At 40.0% G+C, this 20399-nt stretch overlaps 2 protein-coding genes across 5 annotated transcripts in view; both read right to left on the reverse strand.

Moving 5' to 3' along the window:
• LOC132789412 (neogenin) overlaps positions 1-20399 on the reverse strand; it is a 42150-nt gene that overhangs the window by 13779 nt on the left and 7972 nt on the right. The window lies entirely within an intron of this gene.
• LOC132792255 (large ribosomal subunit protein eL36-like) lies at positions 18449-18922 on the reverse strand. The gene is made up of 2 exons (XM_060801530.1): positions 18843-18922; positions 18449-18789 (listed from the first exon to the last, which is right to left on the reverse strand). Exon 2 carries the CDS (start codon positions 18777-18779, stop codon positions 18510-18512), a length of 270 nt encoding a protein of 89 aa, XP_060657513.1. The 5' UTR covers positions 18780-18789; positions 18843-18922; the 3' UTR covers positions 18449-18509.

Here is a 20399-nt window from a genome sequence, read left to right on the forward strand (position 1 = left end):
CTGGAACTGAAGCAGCTATGTTTTATTTTTTCTAGGCTTAAATCAATTGGCTAATTGCTTGGCCTATTGACCGCGCCCACTCGTGCAGGGTTCGCCCTCGCCAACGGCAGCGGCCAGGAAAACCAATCAAATTTGCATTTTAGGTAAAAGAGAAAACAAAGAAAGAAAATTTGCAAAATGCAAACACGCAAGAGCCGCGCGCAATTAGCCAAAATAGTATGTATGAGCAAGCTGCAACTGCAACAGCAACAACAACAACAGTAATCGTTGCAGTAGCTGCAACGCCAGCAACAACAACAACTGTTGGCAAATATTTAAAGAAGCAGCCAACAACAAATGTGGCTATCGCGAGGCCAAGATCGCTAAGCCAAAAGAGCGAACGAGAGAAAAGGCCATTAGAGCGGGCTAATGGTAGCACCTTTTAAGGTTAAATTGGGCAGCCAAAATGCAGCAACAACAGCCTGCGATGGAGACAGAGAGGAGGCGGGACAGATCGAAGTGCATGTGTCGAGTCCAGCTTGCAAAAAATAAATAAAGGCTGCGTCTTATCGCCAGCGAAATTTATGCGCAGCAGCCGCCGAATTCGCGATGGCTAAGGGTTAAAATGTGCCAATAAGCCAGGCCAAAATGCGGGCCAAATGCTTAAATCGTCTTGGCCAAATCTACATAGACATAGACAGCTACACAGAGAGAAAACTTAATGGTATTTTGACTTGAATATTGTGGTTTTAATTCAATTAAATTTTGATTTGCTGATACTGAAAATCTTGTTTTTACTGTAATCTGAATACGGTTTCGTTTTATACAAAATATATAAATGAATATGGATTTATCTTTATAATATTGTTTCCATCTGTAAATGCAGATATAGCATTAATAATTTGATATATAAGCATCATTTTTATCAAATTACTCGAAATTAAACTGTTTGATTTTCAAACTTTAAACGTTTATTTAACTTGAATAATAAGATAACATTGAACATTTATTCAAATTGAGTTAATAGAGAAACACATATTCTAATTCAATTAAAAGATAACATTAAACGTTTAATCAAATTGAATGACGAGACCCAAGATCAATCGCAAGTCAATTTTATTTTGCTCAACTTACAAGAATACTCGGAATATTGTTGGTTAAATTATCTATGTAATATTGAAGGTTGCCAATTTTTCTTTCCGTGCATAGTTGTAGTTAATGCCAAGCTAAGGCACTCGCTGCACTCAATTGCATTTGCATTTGGCTAGGGAGAGCGTTGCCCCGACGCCAACTTGGACTCCCGTGTCCCAACTCCAACTCTAACTGCAACTTCAGCTGTTGGCTATCGGGAAATGTGCATCGCACGCTCGCAACGCGACCCAGAGCCTTGGGGGCTAACAGCGAACTGTGCCCAAAAGACGGATATAACTTTGGCCGCAAACACAGAGGCAGAGGCAGGGGCTGAAGCAAAGGTAGAGAGTCCAATGGCTTCCACTCCAGCCTCAACTTCTACTGCCTGGCCATCGATTTTGGCCTGGCTTGTTGATATTCCATTTGGTTAGCCAAAGCAACGGCCACAGCAACTGGCAACTGGCAACGGCGAAAAACACAGCGCAAAAAGTTGTTGGCGGAAATGTTGCATCGTTAATCCCCGCCAACTACTCCCCCCAATCCTTCTCCCCTTCTTCTTTGGCCAAACTGTGTTGTGCGTGTGAATTCGATTCGATGACTCCAAATGGGCAGCGGCGTGTGAAATGCAGCAAAAGCCAAAGGCAGCTGCAATTCAAATTGCATTGCCAAGTGCACAGCAGTCTATACCCTTCCCTCTCGCACTTATTTAATTAATTTGGTGGGTGGAGGGAGGAGCGTGGAAAGGGTTGTCGAAGTATGTGCGTCTGGGACTTGAATGAACTCGCTGTGCTCCGCTCTGCACAGCAATCACTTAATGAAGTTGAATGTTTAACATTATGGAAATAAATGGAAATCTCTGGATTATATCGATTACAGTTTTGAATATATAACGACGACTGTGTAACGTTGCAGAATGTGCCACACAAAGTGCAATTGAGTAAACGTGCGGAGAGAGCGGGAATAAACACTTGAAAATGTCAATTACGATAATGGGATTGTGTGTGTAAGAGCAGCAAAGAGCGACGAGCAGAAGAAAGAGGAGATGAATGAAAAAGAGAGCTACGAATTTCAACGTTTAAGGAAGCAGCACGAAGCGGAATGGCCATTAAAATACTCAAATTTTGGAAATGGGGAAGAAAACGATTTTAAGAAGTTGCTTTAAAAGCTAAGAAAATAGATTTAAGAAACAGAGTCCAAGAAAGAGTGTGAGACAGAGAGAGCCAAACGTTCACGGATGTAGCACAAAAAGGAATTGAACAATTAAAGTACTCGAATTATGGGAATCCTGAAGACAACATTTTTAAAAACTGACTTAAAGCTTAGAAAACAGATTTAAGAAATTAGATAACAAGAAAAGATTAAAACGCAGACAGAGAGAGAGAAAGAGATATGAAGAGACAGCGAAATATTTAAGGATGCAGCACATACGCCATTCAAACAAATAAAATATGAACTCACAATTATGATGATACAATTAAATGGAAACTGCCTTAAAGCTAAGAAAAGCTTAGTAAACAGATTTAAGAACTTATCCATCCAGAAGAGCGAAAGAAAAAGAAAGTCTGCGAGAGAGTGTAACAGCCAAAGTTAGTACATTGCCCAAAAGGTGTTTTGTTAGATTGCTTTTCACTTTTGGGCTAATAGACGCAGACGTGTCACCTTTGGCTGCCTTTGATTAACACTTGGAGCGACACTTTGCGCTTTAAAGCGGCGCCTTGTTGAAGCCACAAAATGGTCACAGTCATAGGACTAAAAGAAAAAGAATAGCAATAACACCCAAGCTAAAAAAAGATGATAAAACGTTTGAAAAAAGGCAAAATGCTGGATGCCCTGCGGGTGACAAAAACAGCGCCAACAAATGCGAGACAGCAGTCAGAGAAAGAACGAGAGAGAGGAGAGAAGAGAGGGTGCTGTGTGCAGAGATTTAAAGTGAAAAGGCGGCAGGATAAGCGAAGCCGCATGCGGCATCATGATGCCACAACAGCAGCTCCCCTCTGTCCCCCTCCTACTCGTAGACTGGGCACTTTTGCTGTCTGCGCTTGCCCGGGCGACACGAAAAGCTGCACAAATATAATTATAAACGTCTGCCTACCATTAGACAGACCCAGACGCCGCCCTTGCCAGCTTCCCCCAGCCCCACAACCCCCAACGCATTTCCTGCGCTCCGTCTGGCTGCCCTCCCATCATGCGAAATTGTCGTATCAAGTGAAAACATGAATGGACATGCACAGCGTGGATGGGAAAGAGGGAGAGAGAAATGGGCAGCAGACACAGAGGCCTGACCAAAGGGCAGTTACGCTTTGTCGTTTGATTTCCCTTTAGCTTTCTACTCTCTCTCTCTCTCCCCCTCTCTCTATATATATGTATATCTCTTTCAACTGAATTTGACATTTGCCAGTTGGCTTTAAAGTCAACATGCAATCGATTTGATGACCAATCCCTTCATATTTCTCCCTCTCCTCTTCTCTTCTGCTGCAGCAGCTGCTTTCAATCAGCTTTGACTCCTCTTTTATAACATTTCAATTATGCTAATTACAAGCAGCCATCAAACACCTAATGGCTCTTGGCCAGGATTTATGTGACGCCCCCAACTGTGTTGTCTGCCACGCCTCCTCGCCATGCAACTCTTCATGTTGAACTGTCTGTCTGCCTGTCGCTTCCTTCATTTTGTCATTGAGCAATTGCGGTTTGCAGCTAATTTATGAGCTTGCCAACGCCAATTCCCCAACTCCCAATTCCTATCTCACTCCTGTCTTATTTTCCCCTCTTCCTAGCCAAGACATTCTTCTTCTTGCTCTTGAACGCCGACGCTTCTTGTGGATTCCCGACTGCGCATAAATAAAATTGTGGCTCTAGTTTTTATATGCCGTGCCGCACCACCAAAAATGAATGCGAAAGGACTTCATTCGAGCAAGCAGGCGTTTTCCGCAGTGAGCTTTCAATACTACAGGAATGGGGTACATCAGACTAGTATCTAAATAGAAAATAGTTGTATATAATAAAAATAGTCGCAGGATCTCGAATAAATTTAAGAAATCTTTAATATATCGGGTAATATTGATACATCATTATTTCAAATTCGTCTTTTAACATATTATTACATCATGAATTAGAATTGTCTTTACTCAAGATTCCATCGAAAATGTTAATGAATTATCCATATTGTTAATTAAAATCCTTTCACTACATTCAATACTTTTGTATCATTCGTAGTCTCATTGTTACTTTGAACAATTTTATATTCAAAAACTGATAAACTTAAATTCAATAAATATACAGCAATAAATTAACAGAAATTCATAGGTAATAAATTTAAGAAATCTATGATATGTCGGGAAATATTGATACATCATTATTTCAAGTTACATCTTTTAACGTTTCAGTACTTCATAAATTAGAATTGACTTCATTCAAGATTCCATAGAAAATGATAATGAATTATTATCTGTATTGTTGATTAAAATCCTTTCACTACATTCAATACTTTTGTATTATTCCAAGTCTCATTGTTACTTTGACCAATTTTAAATTCAATACTTATAGCCTACATAAATTAATAGCAATTTATAAGTAATAACCTTTAGTTTAAATTTACGTTATAAATTTATATTATAAATCATCTTATGTTTCTAATTTTCACACATTTCAAATCAATTTAAACTTCCTCGCTTTCTTTATGAATTTCCCAAGCAAAACTATTTAATATTCCCCAAAAATTCTTTTCTCATCTTTTGCATTCTCTTTGAAAGAACATCTACTAGTCGAGCAATGTCCCGCATAGTTTAGCAAGTTGTTTTTAAGGGTTCATTTGAGGCACTAGCCGAAAGGATGGCTCCGTAGAATGCTTTTATGTACGTGTATATTGAGCTGGGCCATGAAATTGAAGCAAATGGCGTAAATGAAGTTCGCAGCATGGGAAACTGAAAGCTGAAGGCGGAGCAACAGGAGGAGCAAGCTGTCTTTGTACTTACTTACTCGTCGTACTCTGACAATGGCAAATACACAAAGTAAGCTCAAATTACGCAAGGAACAACAGCAAGGAGAATAGATCGAGTCGCAGCTGGCGATGGAACGAGAGAGAGATGGAGCTGAAAGTTGTCTACGATTGTCATCTATGGCACATAATTTGAGTACAACAAATTTTATTATGCACGGCGACAAGTTTATCGCCAAAAGATACGAATATTGCGTATAGTTTTCTCAGCTGTGAAACCCAGAGGGAACAATAAGAAGTGGCAGGAGCTGGAGGTGGAGCTGGAGCTGGAGAAGGATGAGATTGCTATCCAAATGGTATATATGAGCAGGCAATATAATAAAGCATGCACAATGCAAAGAGCTTGGGCATTGTTTGAGGCAAACGGAGCGCCACTCCGACGACTCTTTTCCTTTCCCCCTTCTTCGCTCTTGGCCCTGAACTGTCGACTGTCGGCCACATAAATAAAGGTGGCTGCAGCAGAAATACAGAGACAGAGAGAGAGAGAGAGAGAGAGAGAAAACGAGCTTGTTATCATAAGCCAACTGGGCTTGGGCCTTGCATACAAATTGGCAAATGGCAGTGAGCTGCAATTTCCCAAGAAATGCGCAAGAGACAAAGATGACGTTGAGACATTGCTAATGCGGCAACATGGCCAAGAAGCAGCGTCAGCAGCAGGAGAAGCACTCAAATAGCTGCTGGCTGTAATAAAGCCACGTCAAAGGCGCACAAGTAATAAACGCTTGACGCGAAATCAAGACTTCCATTTACTTAGCAGAAACGAAGGCGAGAGGGAGGCAGCGAGTTCTACTTAATTTAAAACACAACCCCAACTTGCCTCCGCAATGCGTGCGAGGCGAAGCCTGATTAAAGTTTTATCAGCCAGGAGGCAGGCAGCCATTGAGAAGACTGCATTGTTGCGTCACTCAAGTTGCCTCGTACAGCAACAAAAGGCCAACGGACTAGGCTGCAACAGTTCTCGAAGTTTACGTTCTTCAATGCATGTATTATTCATCTGCTGCAGGTTTTTTGTTAACTTGCAGCACACAGATTGCATAAGTTGCATCACTAACTGCAAAAACACACTCTTTCCTCTCAGTCTCTGCCTCGTTAATCATCTGCACAGCATTGTCAGCCTGCTGCTCCTTTTCAATGCGAATCGATTGGACAGCTTATTGAGTTTTTGCTCAGCTTTTGTTTTGCAACTGGCTCAAGGAAAGAAAATCTTCTTCCCCCCTTTTTGTATTTTGCGCATCGGGTGTTAAGCCTTTTCAAACAGTTTATGACACGAGTGCAACTTCATCATGATGCTGATGCTGATGTTGATGTTGTAGCTGATGCTGAGTGCAGATTAAATGGAAAATTGCTTGGAAAATATGTTGGGACAAAGGCGACAGCACTTGCCGATTAGCTAAGCATACGTTATGATACCCTGTAACAACTTTTTGTGGTGCGTCTGTGGGGCATCTTAAGGGCCGCCCAAAGTGCTTTTACTGGGAATCGAGATATGAGTTTGATAAATGGAAATGTTTACAACGCAGCCCGTTGTAACAATGGGGGTCATCAATGTGGGTAATCGAAACCAGCTATCGTTATCGATGACAGCCAATTGATAAGGCGATAAGATATGCTTACAAATACCACAGCCAATGGCAGCTGCCGCCATAAGTTCGATGATAAGGCTTATCGAAATTAAAGTGAAACTGAAACTGTGTCGCAAGCTGCCACAAGTTGTAAATCAATTTGCAGCTGCCCCAGTGAAAAGCTTCAAATAATTACAAGATCAAAGGCAAACTGGAGAGCGGCACCTAAGCGGCTTACGAGTGTGTGTGTGTGTGTGCGAGAGCGTGTGTGTTTAAGCCCTTAAATGTGCTTCTTTGTCCGATGTATTAATTAACAGAGTTAGTTGAAAAGACTTCGTTCGACTTGCTGACAAGTCCAATAGGCCCCAAGCTCTCGCCTAAGCGGCACAGGGTATAATCAAAAAGGTGGCGACGTCGAGTAGACGTCTGTCGGCCAGCTGCTCAATCGCTGGTCAACGGAGCAGTCGGGGGGAGGGGAGGTGGGGGGTTTCAGCTGGCGTCAATGCGGCGCGTCGTGCGTCGAGTGGCATATCGGACATTGGCTTCGTGGCCAGCTCCAGCCACGTGCTCAACGTGTGTGTCTCGCTCTGTCTGACTGTGTGTGTGGCATTTAGTTGTCCAAGCTATGAGACGCTGTCAGCGCTTATTTCGGTTGCTCCCCGCGGCGCGGCATGCAACCAATTAAGTTGCCAGTCTCACGGCCCGTCCAATCATTCATTCACTTATGCATGCGCTCACTCAACTCACTCAACCAGGTCGCTTAATCATTCATTGCGATTGAGCCACCAAAATGGGGCAGTTGCATGACGCTCCTGAAGTACACACACACATACAAGTATGTGGAGCAGCTTCTAGGCGCGGTCGCTGTTGCACACAGCCACCTGCTATATAATTTTCTTTAATACGACGCCCCCGCAATCGACCACGCCCACCTCCACCAGCGCACGGGTTCAATGCTTCCTTAACGTGCATTTTCCTGGCCAAACTGCAAATGACGACTTTGGCCACATGCGGAGACGCCACACAATTCCATGCAGCTGCTGCTGCCATTGCCACTGCTTATGGCTGCTGGCTAAGCTCTGCTCTTCCTCAGCGTCGCTTTTCCACTTTTCCGCTTTTTTCACTTTTCCGCTGTGTCTGTGCGCATTGTGTCCTTTTGTGGCATCCTGTGGCGCCGCTTGTTGCACACAGCGCAACTTTTGCATTATGAAATTGTAAATGTTGCCGCCACATACACAACTTAAACTGTGCAACACACAAAATATTCTAAAAGCATTTCAGCATCAATGGAACTTTGCTTATGTTGTCTTTGATGCATTCCACACAAATTTGTTGCAAGATATTGCTTTGTCTCCTCCTAAATAGTTTTCGTTTCTTGTGTTGCGCTCAAAGAATCTGCCAAGTTTTGCTCAGTGTCAATTTCTTTTGCTGTCTAGTGTTGCTTCCGCTGGTAGTCGACAAAAAGGTTTAGAAAATGCCTTCACAGATGGCCACCAGCTAAAACTACGACTGAAACTGAAGCTGATGGCAAAGTCGAAGTCGAAGAAGTCGTAGTCGAAGCCAAAGCTAAAGTTTTTCCCACCAAAGCAATTTAACGCTCTGCTCTCTCGCTCTCGCATCTTGTTTTCGTTTTGTTTCTTCGATTTTGATTGCATTGCGCTTGTGTGGCATGAGGAATTAAATTCTTATCAACGCAGACAACTTCATCTTCAGTTTGTCCCCCTCATTTTGCAAACGCTGCAAAAGGAAACTTATTGTTTTTAACGCAAAAAGATTTGTATAAGCTTAAGAATATACGACATACATACAAATTATATATGTTTGTAAGGCGAACATTAGCTCCCCAAGTTCGTAAGCTGCTGATAGAGCCAACTTGAATATCTTATCAGTTGGTTGGCAGCGCTTTCAACTTGCCGCCAATTAAATTTGTACAATTTCAATGCTGCTCTATTGAAGAAATTTATTTGAAACGAAGTTTGCATTCAATTTTTGTAATCTTTTTAATCTATCTTATTTTTCTTGACTCTTTGCCTAATTAAAATGCATCTCTTTATCTATAACCAAACATTTTACCAACATTTCTTTGATCTTATGTTTAAAACTCTTCCTCTTTTTGTGTTATAATAACATATCTTAAGCTTTTTTTCTCTGCTATTCATCAATAATTTCGCTACTCTAAAATGATTTCACTTCTATTCTAAAATGTATTCATTCCTTTTCACCACAATTTCAATTCTGCTCTATTGAAAAAATTTCTTTTCAGTTATGATCTTTTAATTTCTCATAGCTCATTTCTTGATTAAATTGTAGCTCTTTCTCCACACACAAATTTCTTATTGACTTGTTTATCTTCTGCTAAACCTACATCTTTTTTTTATATACATATGTATCTAATATCTAAAATGTTTCGACTTGTTCTCCTCAAATATTCATTTTTAATTAAGCTATTCTCAAATGTGGTCTAAAATGAATACTTTTCTTTTTACTGCAAGTTGACTTGAAGGAATTTCTTTAATTATTTTATACGCTTAATTGTCTTTGTTATTGTTTTATTTCTTAGTATAGTTAAATAATCTACATAATCTGTTTGGTTTTCCCTTTACTACCTCTTTTCACAATTAAAATGTATTTCTTTGTCTACAAACAAAACAAATATCTCTTAGATGCTCTTTCTCAATATCTAAAATTTTGTCTACGTTCCCCCCCTCATTTATCTATCAACAATTTAGCTATTCTGAAATGAATTCTACACCTATCCTAAAATTTATTCTTTCATCTTCACTGGGTCAGGTACATAAATATTGCAAATGAAGTTATACCTCGCTGCAAACTTAACCGAGGTCACTTTGAGGGTGGTTCAACGGGGTGGCAATGTCGACGTCGAAGGTTTCCCCTTCGAATGTGGGAACTGAATTCTTTGTTATTGATTTTATTAGGTTTGTTATTGATCTGATGAGATTTTCAGCAGCCCAATCTCGGCTCTACCCTCGCCTCAACCCCTGAAACCCGCTTCTGGGTTAAGTTGGTTAAGTTGGCCGGTGGTATTGAGTATTTGGTATTGGGTCAGGTGGCAGGACGTGTGGCAGGCGTGTGTTGCATAAATTGTTGTTATAAATAAGGGATGAGTGCGGCAGCATTTCTCCCCCAGTTTGGTTTGACAAACTCTAATCCCGGCGTGCCATAAAAATACGGATTTTGTTGCATTTGCCCCGAGTTTCGAGTTCCGTTCTGCTTCGAGAGTCATTCAAAAAAAAAAAATGAGAAAAAAAGCGAAGGGAAATTCATATTTCCAGAATTAATGGCCAGTTGTTAAAGTTTCAAATTGATCTATGCATTTCTCAGTTGGCTGCGACTGCATTTTCCTCCCCATTCCCTTCCCCATCCCTCTCCCGGTTTCTTTCACTTCCCCATCTGATTCGTTTGATGTCTGCCTTGCCGTGCCCCAATGCTGCATGTGGCTGTTGCTGTGTCAAAGAGCGCGCCAGCAAACAAAATATAAATTTATGATTTATCGAAAGCATATGCTTTCTTTAGGCCTCCCTCGCTTGCTCTTCATTTTTTTATTTAGTTTTCTTCGAGAAGTTCAATGAATTGCTGCTGCTCATTTGAAAGTGCATTATTTACGCAATTTCCACAGAATTATTATTATAGGCCTATTACAAATAATCGTCGCATTTGGAAGCACTTCGATGCGAGTTAGCTTTGGCTTTGAGCTGGCAAATATTTTGTTTCTGTGTTTCCATTCCCATTTATAGTTTAAAGATGTGCATTCGATTGATCTCTAATGTTAGTTTTCCCATTTTCCCCTATTGTATACTTTGTTGTCTCTGCTGCGACTAATGACAGATGACATTGAACACAAAAACACTCCTCGACCCCGCCTCCTCCTCTATGCCATCGACAGAGACAGATGTCTCGGGTTCCCTAGCTTCCCATGGCAGCTGTTTGCAATATCGAGTTCGCTGGGTCCTTGGGGAAACTTTCGAGTCAAATCATGGCGCACATTGAAATTTATAACCTTTAAGCATTTTAGCTTCCGCATGTTGCCACAGAGCACGCAACAAATTTGTGGCAAGCACAGGAAAAGGAGTCAAAAGGTTTCGACTACGAATTGAGCAGCAACTAATTGAAACTAGAATGAGACAATTGCTAAACTAGACAAGCACAGTGAAGCACTCTTAAGAAGCACTCAAAATATTAACAACGCTCCACGGGAAAGTTGTGTCTCTATATTGTATGTATATATGGGGAATTATAATTTAACAGCATTAAAACAAATTAAAGCACCCAAGCGGAAGTTGCCACAAGCAGCAGCAGACGCAAGCAGCACCGCGTTGCAACAACAATGAAGAACTACTCTAAAAATAGCTGAGAAAATATCAAAATTTATGGCAACTTTCTCAGCAGCGAACACTGAATTATGCCTAAGGTTAAGTGTCGCTGACAGATTTTGACACATGAGGCAGCAACCGAAAGAGACAGCGACACCGACAGAGAGAGAAAGAGAGAGAGAGAGAGGCAGCCAGACACTCGATTCAATTTTCAATTTCTGTTGCATCATTGTTGATCTGCTGGCTGTGAAATGTGAAAGTCGAAAATGCTGAAAATTTCAACGCTCAGCTGTAATCAACTGAATTTCAAGTCCTTTGCTAATTAACATATGTTGTTGTTGTTTTCCTCGTTGTTGTTGTTGTTGTTGCCTTTGTTAGTTGCTGTTTCTAGTATTTCCTCGCTGTCTGTTTAGGTTGGCAACAGCTGCTCTGTCTGGACAAACTTCCGAGTCGAAAACATCGTTGCAACAACTTGCCAACAACTCGTTGGCTGTGCTACACAAATTAATTACCTACACACACACGCTCACACACACATGCATACTCACACTCTTGCAACGTTTAGCCATAGAAAAGCGGCATTATTTCTATACTCCTGCCCCTTTATTTTTTTGGATTCGAGTTACGTGCGGTTCTTTCTTTCAATGGGCCCGACGAATAGTTAAGTTCAGGCAGTTGGGGGATATCGAATACCGTGACTGCTTTTCTTGCTTTCTTCATTGTGTAATTCCTTCAATTGAAATTAATGTTTTATGGTTTCATGGCGACCACACAGTCAAACACACACGCTCACACTCACACACACAGAGACAGACAGATAATGACCATTTTGCTACGTCTTTGAATACCATATGCCCAGGGAAAATAGACAGCAACAAAGGGCATTATAGATAAAATGTGGAAATGAGTGAGATATACGACTATAGTTGAATTGAAAAAGAAGTTAAACTTTGTCTTTCATTCTACCATGATATTTTAAACATGAAAAGAGTAAAGTGCAAGAACGTTGAATTGGAAAGCTAAATTATTAAATCAGGAAGTCAATTCGCTATCCTCCAAATTTCAGAACAATCTTATGATAAAAGAGTTTCAGAAACACCTTTCGTATTTAAGTAAATCAGAATTAGAATCCTAGTTCATGAAATCAACTTGCTGTTCTGAAAATTGTATGACTATCTCATAATAATCATAAGAGTTTGGGAAACAACTTTCGTATGTAAACCATTTTTCTAAGATAATGTTGCATTGGAGTGCTCAATTATTAATTTAAGAAGTCAACTTACTGTCCTGAATATTTCAGCACGATCTTGTGATAAGAGCCTGGGGAACAACTTTCACATTACAAATATTTCACTTAAATAACGTTGGATTGGAATGCGTAATTAATAATTCAGTAAGTTATCTTGCTCTCTTGAAAATTTCACAACAATTGAAGAGCAGAGCAATTTCCGTTTTCAAATTAATTTTATAGTTAAGTTAAGAAATTGCTGCTTTCAGCGTATTTCTCAGTCGTTTACCCTTTTCATTCGATCAACGCAAAGCCAACTTCTAATGCTTGAAATGAAAACGAATGTGAAAATTGTAACTGAATTGGTTTGCAGGAAACGCGCTTCTCATTCAACTGACCTCATCCTGTCGCTGTCTTCCTGCCTTGGTCAGCTGTCTTTCCTCTCTCTCTCTCTTTCACCCTCTATCTCTTTGGTCTCGCTATCCCTTTGGGCCTCGTCGCCTTTGTTGTCCACTCGCAAATTGCGCATTCTTTGGCAAATTTCCTGTTTATGCTCCATAAAATCCATTGAAGCGTTTAATATTGCCAACTTGTCAGACGTCTCCGTTGGCTACGTGAACAGAGTGTGAATGGTTGACAAGTGGATGCATCCACCACTTGGGTGGCGCCCCAAACTCCCATGACTCATGACCACTGAGACTAGGCTTTAAATTGGCCTTTTGCATTTAATCGAATTTTGTATGTGAAGTGTAATATAATTTAAATTAATTGAATTAATATTATTCGAATGCAATTATGCAATTACAATATTTAACTTGTTTTTTACACTGTTTGCTCGTCATTATATTTTTTTGATCGGTTTGTCTGGCCACAAAAAAAGTGGGCCACGCCCCAGGTATTGGGTGCCAGGCTGTCGGCTTACGCAACGTTTGCAAAACTCCAACTTGCAACCCAACACTCCCCTTTGGAGCACTTGAAGCTGCCGTTGCAGTCGCATCCCACGCCAGTCAGCTTGCCACACGCTTGTATGTGGCGCCTGCCCACACGTTGCATGCCACGTTAATTGAATTTTTCAACTACAAATAATAAAAGACTTAACAGAGTCGCAAAAGCGTAATAAGAGCTGCAATTGCTGACGGCAGGCAATCAAAACGAGTTTTCATTTTTTTTTTTTTGTTTTTTGCCATTTTATCAAAATCGTGTCAATAATTTTCCTCTCTTTTTAAAAATCATTTTTTTTCACAGAAGTTGCTTTCGAAACTTTGTGTGTTGAATTGCACCTGATGTTCGTTTTGGCAGCACAAAGTGCCTACTTATGAGGGCATTGAAACCAGGAGAAAGTATTTATCTCAGACTTATCTGCAGCTAAAGTATTTCCTTACAGATATTCCTCTTTCTAGAACTTTGCTTACCTGTAAAGATACGAAAAAAAGATACTCAAATTAAATAATATTCTATAATTAATGTTGACATAATTTACAGCTAATTTGTGCATATATTTGTAACACAAAATTATAAGATAAGAATGACGTTCGGAGCTTGGGTGCAACTACAATTTGATTTAATGATTTCTCTGACGTCAAGCATAAAAGTTTTGAACAAAAATCTCTTTAGTGTTGCAGCCACGCCCACGCATAGACAAACAAAAAAGGGGGAGTGGGAGCGAACTGATAATATTCAACGCGTAAAATTTGTGAGCGCGCAGCCGGTTGGCAACAAATTATGTCCATGAAAAGTGCCATCAAAGCGCTGTAAATCATCTGATTTTGTCATGGGGCCTTCTTATTTATGGGCGGGTTCAACAACACTCAAAAGCCATTAAAAACAAAAGGTTGTTCGGTTCGGTACGGTTCGGTTTCGGTTAGGTGCCAAAAACCTGGGTACCGTTAGTGTCCTCAGCACAGGACTCAAATCAAAAGCATAAAAAGTGCAAGAATTCGCTTGTCTGAATCATCTGCAAACTGAGAATCATTTGCCATGACTTTTATGTGTGGCGGCTTCCCGTTTTCGTTCGCTGTGTATTTAATGGCATGACCCAGACCCTCACTCTCTCTCTCACTCACACACACTCTCCAACCCTCTCACTCTGCCCCTCAGCGTCTACTTTGAGTGTGCGTCAAAACATTTGTCGTGTTGGGGCCAACCACAACGACAACAAAGATTCTTGTCTGTATATATGTGTATCTGTAGCTGCAACTGTGTGTGTGTATACAAACGTATCTGTATCTGTGGCTCTAACTGTAGATATATAATAAAGTGAGGCTGTTGAAAGTCGCATTAGCTGCGACCGAGCGAAACGTCTGTTGCAAATCGTGAAAATATTGCGAGCATTCAAGGGCTGAAAGCGAACTAAAGTTGACTGTGGACAAGCGAAGTTCCCAGCTGAGTCTTTAGCTAAGAGAAAATCGATAAATGCTGAATGAATGCTGTATGAATTATGTGTCTGACTAGGGACAAACACACACAAACAATCGCAGCACTTGCTTAACAGCTTCTGCCCCGGCTAAAAGTTCAACTGCCACTCACTGCGCCCTGTCAAACACTCCTTCTTAGTCTCCTCTCTCTCTCTCTCTCTCTGCCTTGTTTGTCTCCCATCTCGGTTGTTTGTTTTTTATGACTCGGCGTCAATTCAGCATTTAATTTTTGCAGACGCATTAGAGTTTGACTTGTTTTTGTATTATTTTTTTGTATGATTTTTACAGTCAGCCCACACACGCTTCTGATGTAGCCACTGCCCACAGCGAGTCGCCACTGTGACCGCATTTGATAGGCGCCCAGTTTTGCAGTTTTCCAGTTGCCGCTGTAGTTGCAGCAGTTGTAGTTGTTAAATTGTTTTCGGGGGCAACTCTGGCAAAAATATGTGTTGTGGTGCCGCAAGTTGGTTAACCAAAGTCGAGCAACTATGTTGCCAAATCAATGTAAAAGCGAAACCGCAACTGAGGCAAGTGCAGAAATTGGGAAAAGAGAACTTTCAAATAGACCATCAATTGGTTCCACAAAAAAAGGAAATATGCATATAATATATCCACAAGAACTGACTAAAAAAATATACACAAATCTAGGTCTACAGATTAAACATGTAAAATCACACTTCTCATAAAAATATTGAATAATTTGATGGCAAGAGTTAAGTTACTGCTGTGCTCCTTGAAATAGCAGTGCTTACGACCTATGCGTTTGAAAATTAAAAATACTATTATAAACACAACTTTAAGACAACTTTAAGACGTATTTACTTTTAAATAATTCAAACATTTTTTCATTGCTCATTGATGATGATACTCACTAGCAGTCGAAAAAAAAAATATAAAAAAATTAAAAATAGAACACAACTGTTTTTAAAGTCTCGAATTTTTAGATATTAATGATATAACTATATGACAAATATTTGCTCATATTATTTTGAATATTCTATAAATATAATTTGAAAGTCACATCTGTAGACGAAGTTCTGTTAGTAATCTGCATCAACATAAAGCTATAAATCCTAAAGGTGTAACAACTATTCGCTCAAAATATATTTAAATTCTTCTTTATGCTACCATAGTAGATCTTTTCGATTACAATATACGTGACTGTTATGCAAAGTGTCCGATTGGCCAAAAGGTAACGCTGTAGCTCTTTTCAATGCAGGTCTAATAAGGAGGTGAGTGTCGAGACCTGAACTCTAACCTGAGCAGTTCCAAAGCTGTTTCGGGAACAACTTTCATAAATAGTAGAAAGCGTTGCCGTACATAATGCGTTGTGGATGTGGCTAATGCCCAGTGGCAGTGGCATGATATCGACTCGGTCATAAATTGTGAGTGCATATGAGTGTACTCACAACGCATTTATTTATTACCGGCCCTACACTCGTTCCCTCACACTCCACTATAACTCCTAAGCACGCACAACTCCAAAACAAATTTTCCAATTTAAAGAAAAGAAAAAAAACTATAAAATTGACCCTCGACGCAACACCAGAAAAAAGTTATCTATAGATCGATGGTCGGAGCTCAGTTATCATGGTGTTTTGTTTGTACACAGATATGCAGAGAAAATAAGTAAATAAGTGTAACTAATTAAGGTTGCGAGACTAACAGATACTCTGTAATTGATGAGGCAATTATAGCAAGTGTAGAAAGCAAAAGTGCAGGGAGTGCATAGATTGAAAAATGATTTAATGGGTTGCATTATTAAAAAAATACTTCGTACGTTGAAGAAATACTTAAATGAGGCAGACAAATTTGAGATTTGTTATAAGACAAAGATTCTCTATGAATAGTGCAAATGAGAGTAAAATAAAATAAGATGACATTTTGCAATAAAATATTAACTTATTTAATCCCTACCAGAAATAAAGATGACATATTGAGATTAAACATTAAATCTTCATTCCCCAAACGAAGAAGTTTTACAGGGTATAAGAAAAAGCATATATTTTGTTGTGCTGATAAGGCAATCAATAAAACAAATAGCACAGTTTATTGAACCAATGGCGGGTCAGAGAAGGCAATTAAGTGCCTACATTGTGGGGAGACTTGGGAAGAGAATATTTCCATGCTTGTGTATAGCTGCCAAATGTTAATTTCTTGCTCAACTAAGATTAATGTGGTGTCTTTTGAGTGGGCGAGGGACTAGAGAGGAGAGGAGCGGAGGGGAAGGGGAACTCCCGAATAGTAGTCCTATTGCTAGTCAAAGGTATTAAAGGCTTTTGTTTGTACATTGTCAGACGATAATGTGGCAAATATTTACAGGTAGGTCTCGACACTCGCCTCGACAGAGAGTCGCACATTGAGACGGGTTTGGCGTTGGAAAGAGGCTTTGGCTTGGCTGTCAGGTCAAATATTTGATATCAAAATATTTACACAACACAAAAAAAACACCCAATCCTAACGATGAATGTGATATTTGAGGTGTGTGTGTGTGGCCCTGAACTTGTTGCAGGTTTGAGAGAGTCGAGTCGAGTTTATAACGCACACCACACAAATGCTACAAATGCCCGATAATTTGCATATGGCAAAGGCAATGGCAAAGCCAAAGCCAAACGCCGAATAGTATTCAGTGAGTACTCGCTTGAGTTGCGACGACTTTTGCATATAAAGCATGCGTTGATCTGGCCAAAGTTTTAATTGAATGCGAAAGCAGTGGCAGAGGGAAGCGTAGGGAAGCATTCAACTTCGACTTAACAGCACATCAATCACATTTTGGCAGCCACTGGGCCGAATCTATGCCCTCACTCCGCTCCTGGAACAGCTCCTGCGTATGCGACGTGACTTCCGCTGGGTGGCAACTTAGATCTCTTGGCAGGCAGCAGCAGCAGCCTCGTCACTTGCCCCCCCCCCACTTTGTTGCAGTCTATCTACGCTCAGACATGCCTCTAGTGGCATATTCTGAAACTGTTCCTGCAACTGCTGAGCTGCGCTGTGTTCTGCTCTGTTTTCTTGTACTGAGCTGAGCTGTCGTGTCAAACACTTTGCTGCAAAAGTTCAAGTGCGTGTGTCTCTTCGAATTGTGCTTCCTTGACTTGGTCGTGTTTGTTGTGCATGTTCTTGTTCCTGCTCCCTTTGTTTGTTGTTATTCTAACGCGTAATTTCACGCCTGTCAGCGCAACACAACTTGCCACAGCGTGAGGCAGTCAGCCGATTCCCTGTGGCTCTTTGTACTGACTTTTCGGCTAATCGAATGCAAAGTTTAACCCGCTCGCATAACAAGCCAATTTTACAAACTCCTCAGCGAATGGGATTTCCGCATCGATTACTAATATTGTATAAATTTAAATATTTCTCAGATTCTATATAAACTATAAACATGCTTCGATACCGATTTTAGCTCTACACGATATATTTATTGAATCCCTGAAAGTATTCGTTAGTTATCGTTATATTTATTTAAACCTATAGCATCCCTGCGCTTCTTGCATCCCTACTTCTAATTGTAAATCAATTGTATCAAAACATGCAACTTTTTTGCCAGTAAATCAATATAAATAAGTTGAAATTAGCGAATTGGATTTTTACCCCTAAGCTAATATGAATTTCAATTATATATTTTCTGTGCACTAATGGCATTAATGGCATAAATATATTAAGCATGGACAAGTGTGGTCGTAATCCATACATAATTGATGCAAAATATATTTTGCTTTGTGCCGCCTCGAGTCATGTTCGACACGTGTGTGAATATTCCAGCACACATTTACCTGCTTTCTATGTATGCAATTCAATAAATATACATACATATGTAGATATATAATGTGTTGTATTTAATACTTGCTGAATACGCAATTGAAAATTATACACAATTTAATTCGGCTCTTGATCTACATTCAATTCTTTTAGCAACTGTTTGCATTGAGCCATTCGTTTGCGAATTTTAGCAAGAATGCCGGAAATATGGCTCTTCCTTATTTGAGTGAGCAGATGACGCTTCAGGAACTGGAGAGCACGCTTTTGCTTGGACATCTTGAGTAAGTCCAGGACACGCTTCTGATATGGCTGACGAAGTTTGATGCTGCGACTCTGGATGCACTTAAAGAGGGAAGCCCAATGACCCTTAAACTTCTTATTGTTCATTTATGCGGTTCTAAAATCGCGGCGTAGATATAATTATTATTTGACAAAAATGAGAAAACAAACTTTAGTTTCAATTGCAAATCGTTGACTCCTCGTGATGGTTGAGAAGGAAGTGACAGTCTGAATCAAAACTGTTTTATAGCTATTCTCACTTTGAACAAATACTTCACTAAGATTAAGGAAACCCTGGATTATCGATAACCTATAAGTATCGTTTAAAAAAGTGTGTACGAACTTATATTGTATGGATTTAAAATGTCAAAACGCATAAAAGTAATCAAAAAAAAACTTTATTGGTGAAGTGAGATTAAAGTTGCCGCAAAGCTTAAGAATATCAATTCAAACAAAACCACTGTATAAAACAGAACAAAACAATTTAATATCCTCGCAATTATTTGTATTCATTGATTGAGACTCGGTCTCAAGTATAAAAGCGTAATTTATATGCTAAGTAGTCATCAACTACCAACTACCAGCATAGTCCATATCATATCGCATCGTATCGTATATTGTAGATTGTCTCGCCGCTGTCATTGTTCTGGCTTCTCCTTCCTTCCACATTGTCTCGGCAGATATGCAAATATCTAGGTGGTAAAATAGTAGACTCCACTGCACTTTTCACGTTCACGTTCAGTTCTGTTCTGTTCTGTGCGATGGCAATGACACAAATTTGCTGTTGTCTTGCGACCATCATTAAGAGTGCTGAGTGAAGTGCTGAGAGCGTAACTATCTATGACAACACAACATGCCATCTACACACACATTACGAGTCGAGTACAACATTGTTTAGCTATGCCCTAATGTGGCAGCAAGTACGTAATTGAATTCCAACGCCAGCAGCAGCTGATGAATGCATTTAAAGTGGGAATAGGCTTCATAAATAACCTAAGCGCAGTTTAGTTCCAGTTGAAAGACAAGCGGAACAGCAAATGATAAACTGCAATGGCACTAATTAGAATAGAACTTTTCCCTTGGTTTGACAGAGATAAATCAGTCCTAAAAACATTTAATAAATCGACTTGAATGAGAAGTTGTCAGAGACTTTTAACTGCATAACAAAGTGTGATGATTAATTTGTTTAAGATGTACATTTGATGAACCTAAGTATCTGATTAATGAAACGGACTAACGTTCATTGGCATTTATTCGCAGAATGGAATTTAGACACTCTATAAAGCTTCGGAATCTGAGGAATCGCCGTCTACTATTTCTATACTTTAGTGTTAAATTCCACACTACTTCTAGGCATCCCATTCGTAAACACTTCACCGTTTGAATGAACAGCAAGCTTTAATGCAGCGAGCTCAGTTAGTTAATCAGTTGGAAGTCATTAGCTACCAAAAGACAAAAATAACATCACCTCATGTCAACACTGCACTCAAAAGTCAGTGAATGAGAAGTTGGCCTGGTCTGAAAAACTAACGCTGACAGCGTTTCTGCTGCAGACTTACGCAGTTTTTCCGAGCCAAACTGAAACTGGAAGTCGAGTGAATGTGCTTAGCCTGGTCTGCAGTGGACAGCGATGACTGAAGGAGACGACGAAGTCAAGTCAAGTGTTTGCCCGTGGCACATAAAGTGTGGAGTCTAATGGGCCAAGCCAATGGAGCAACAACTGGAGCC

This window comes from Drosophila nasuta, chromosome 3 (assembly GCF_023558535.2).
Source record: "Drosophila nasuta strain 15112-1781.00 chromosome 3, ASM2355853v1, whole genome shotgun sequence".
Classification (NCBI taxonomy): Eukaryota; Metazoa; Arthropoda; class Insecta; order Diptera; family Drosophilidae; genus Drosophila; species Drosophila nasuta.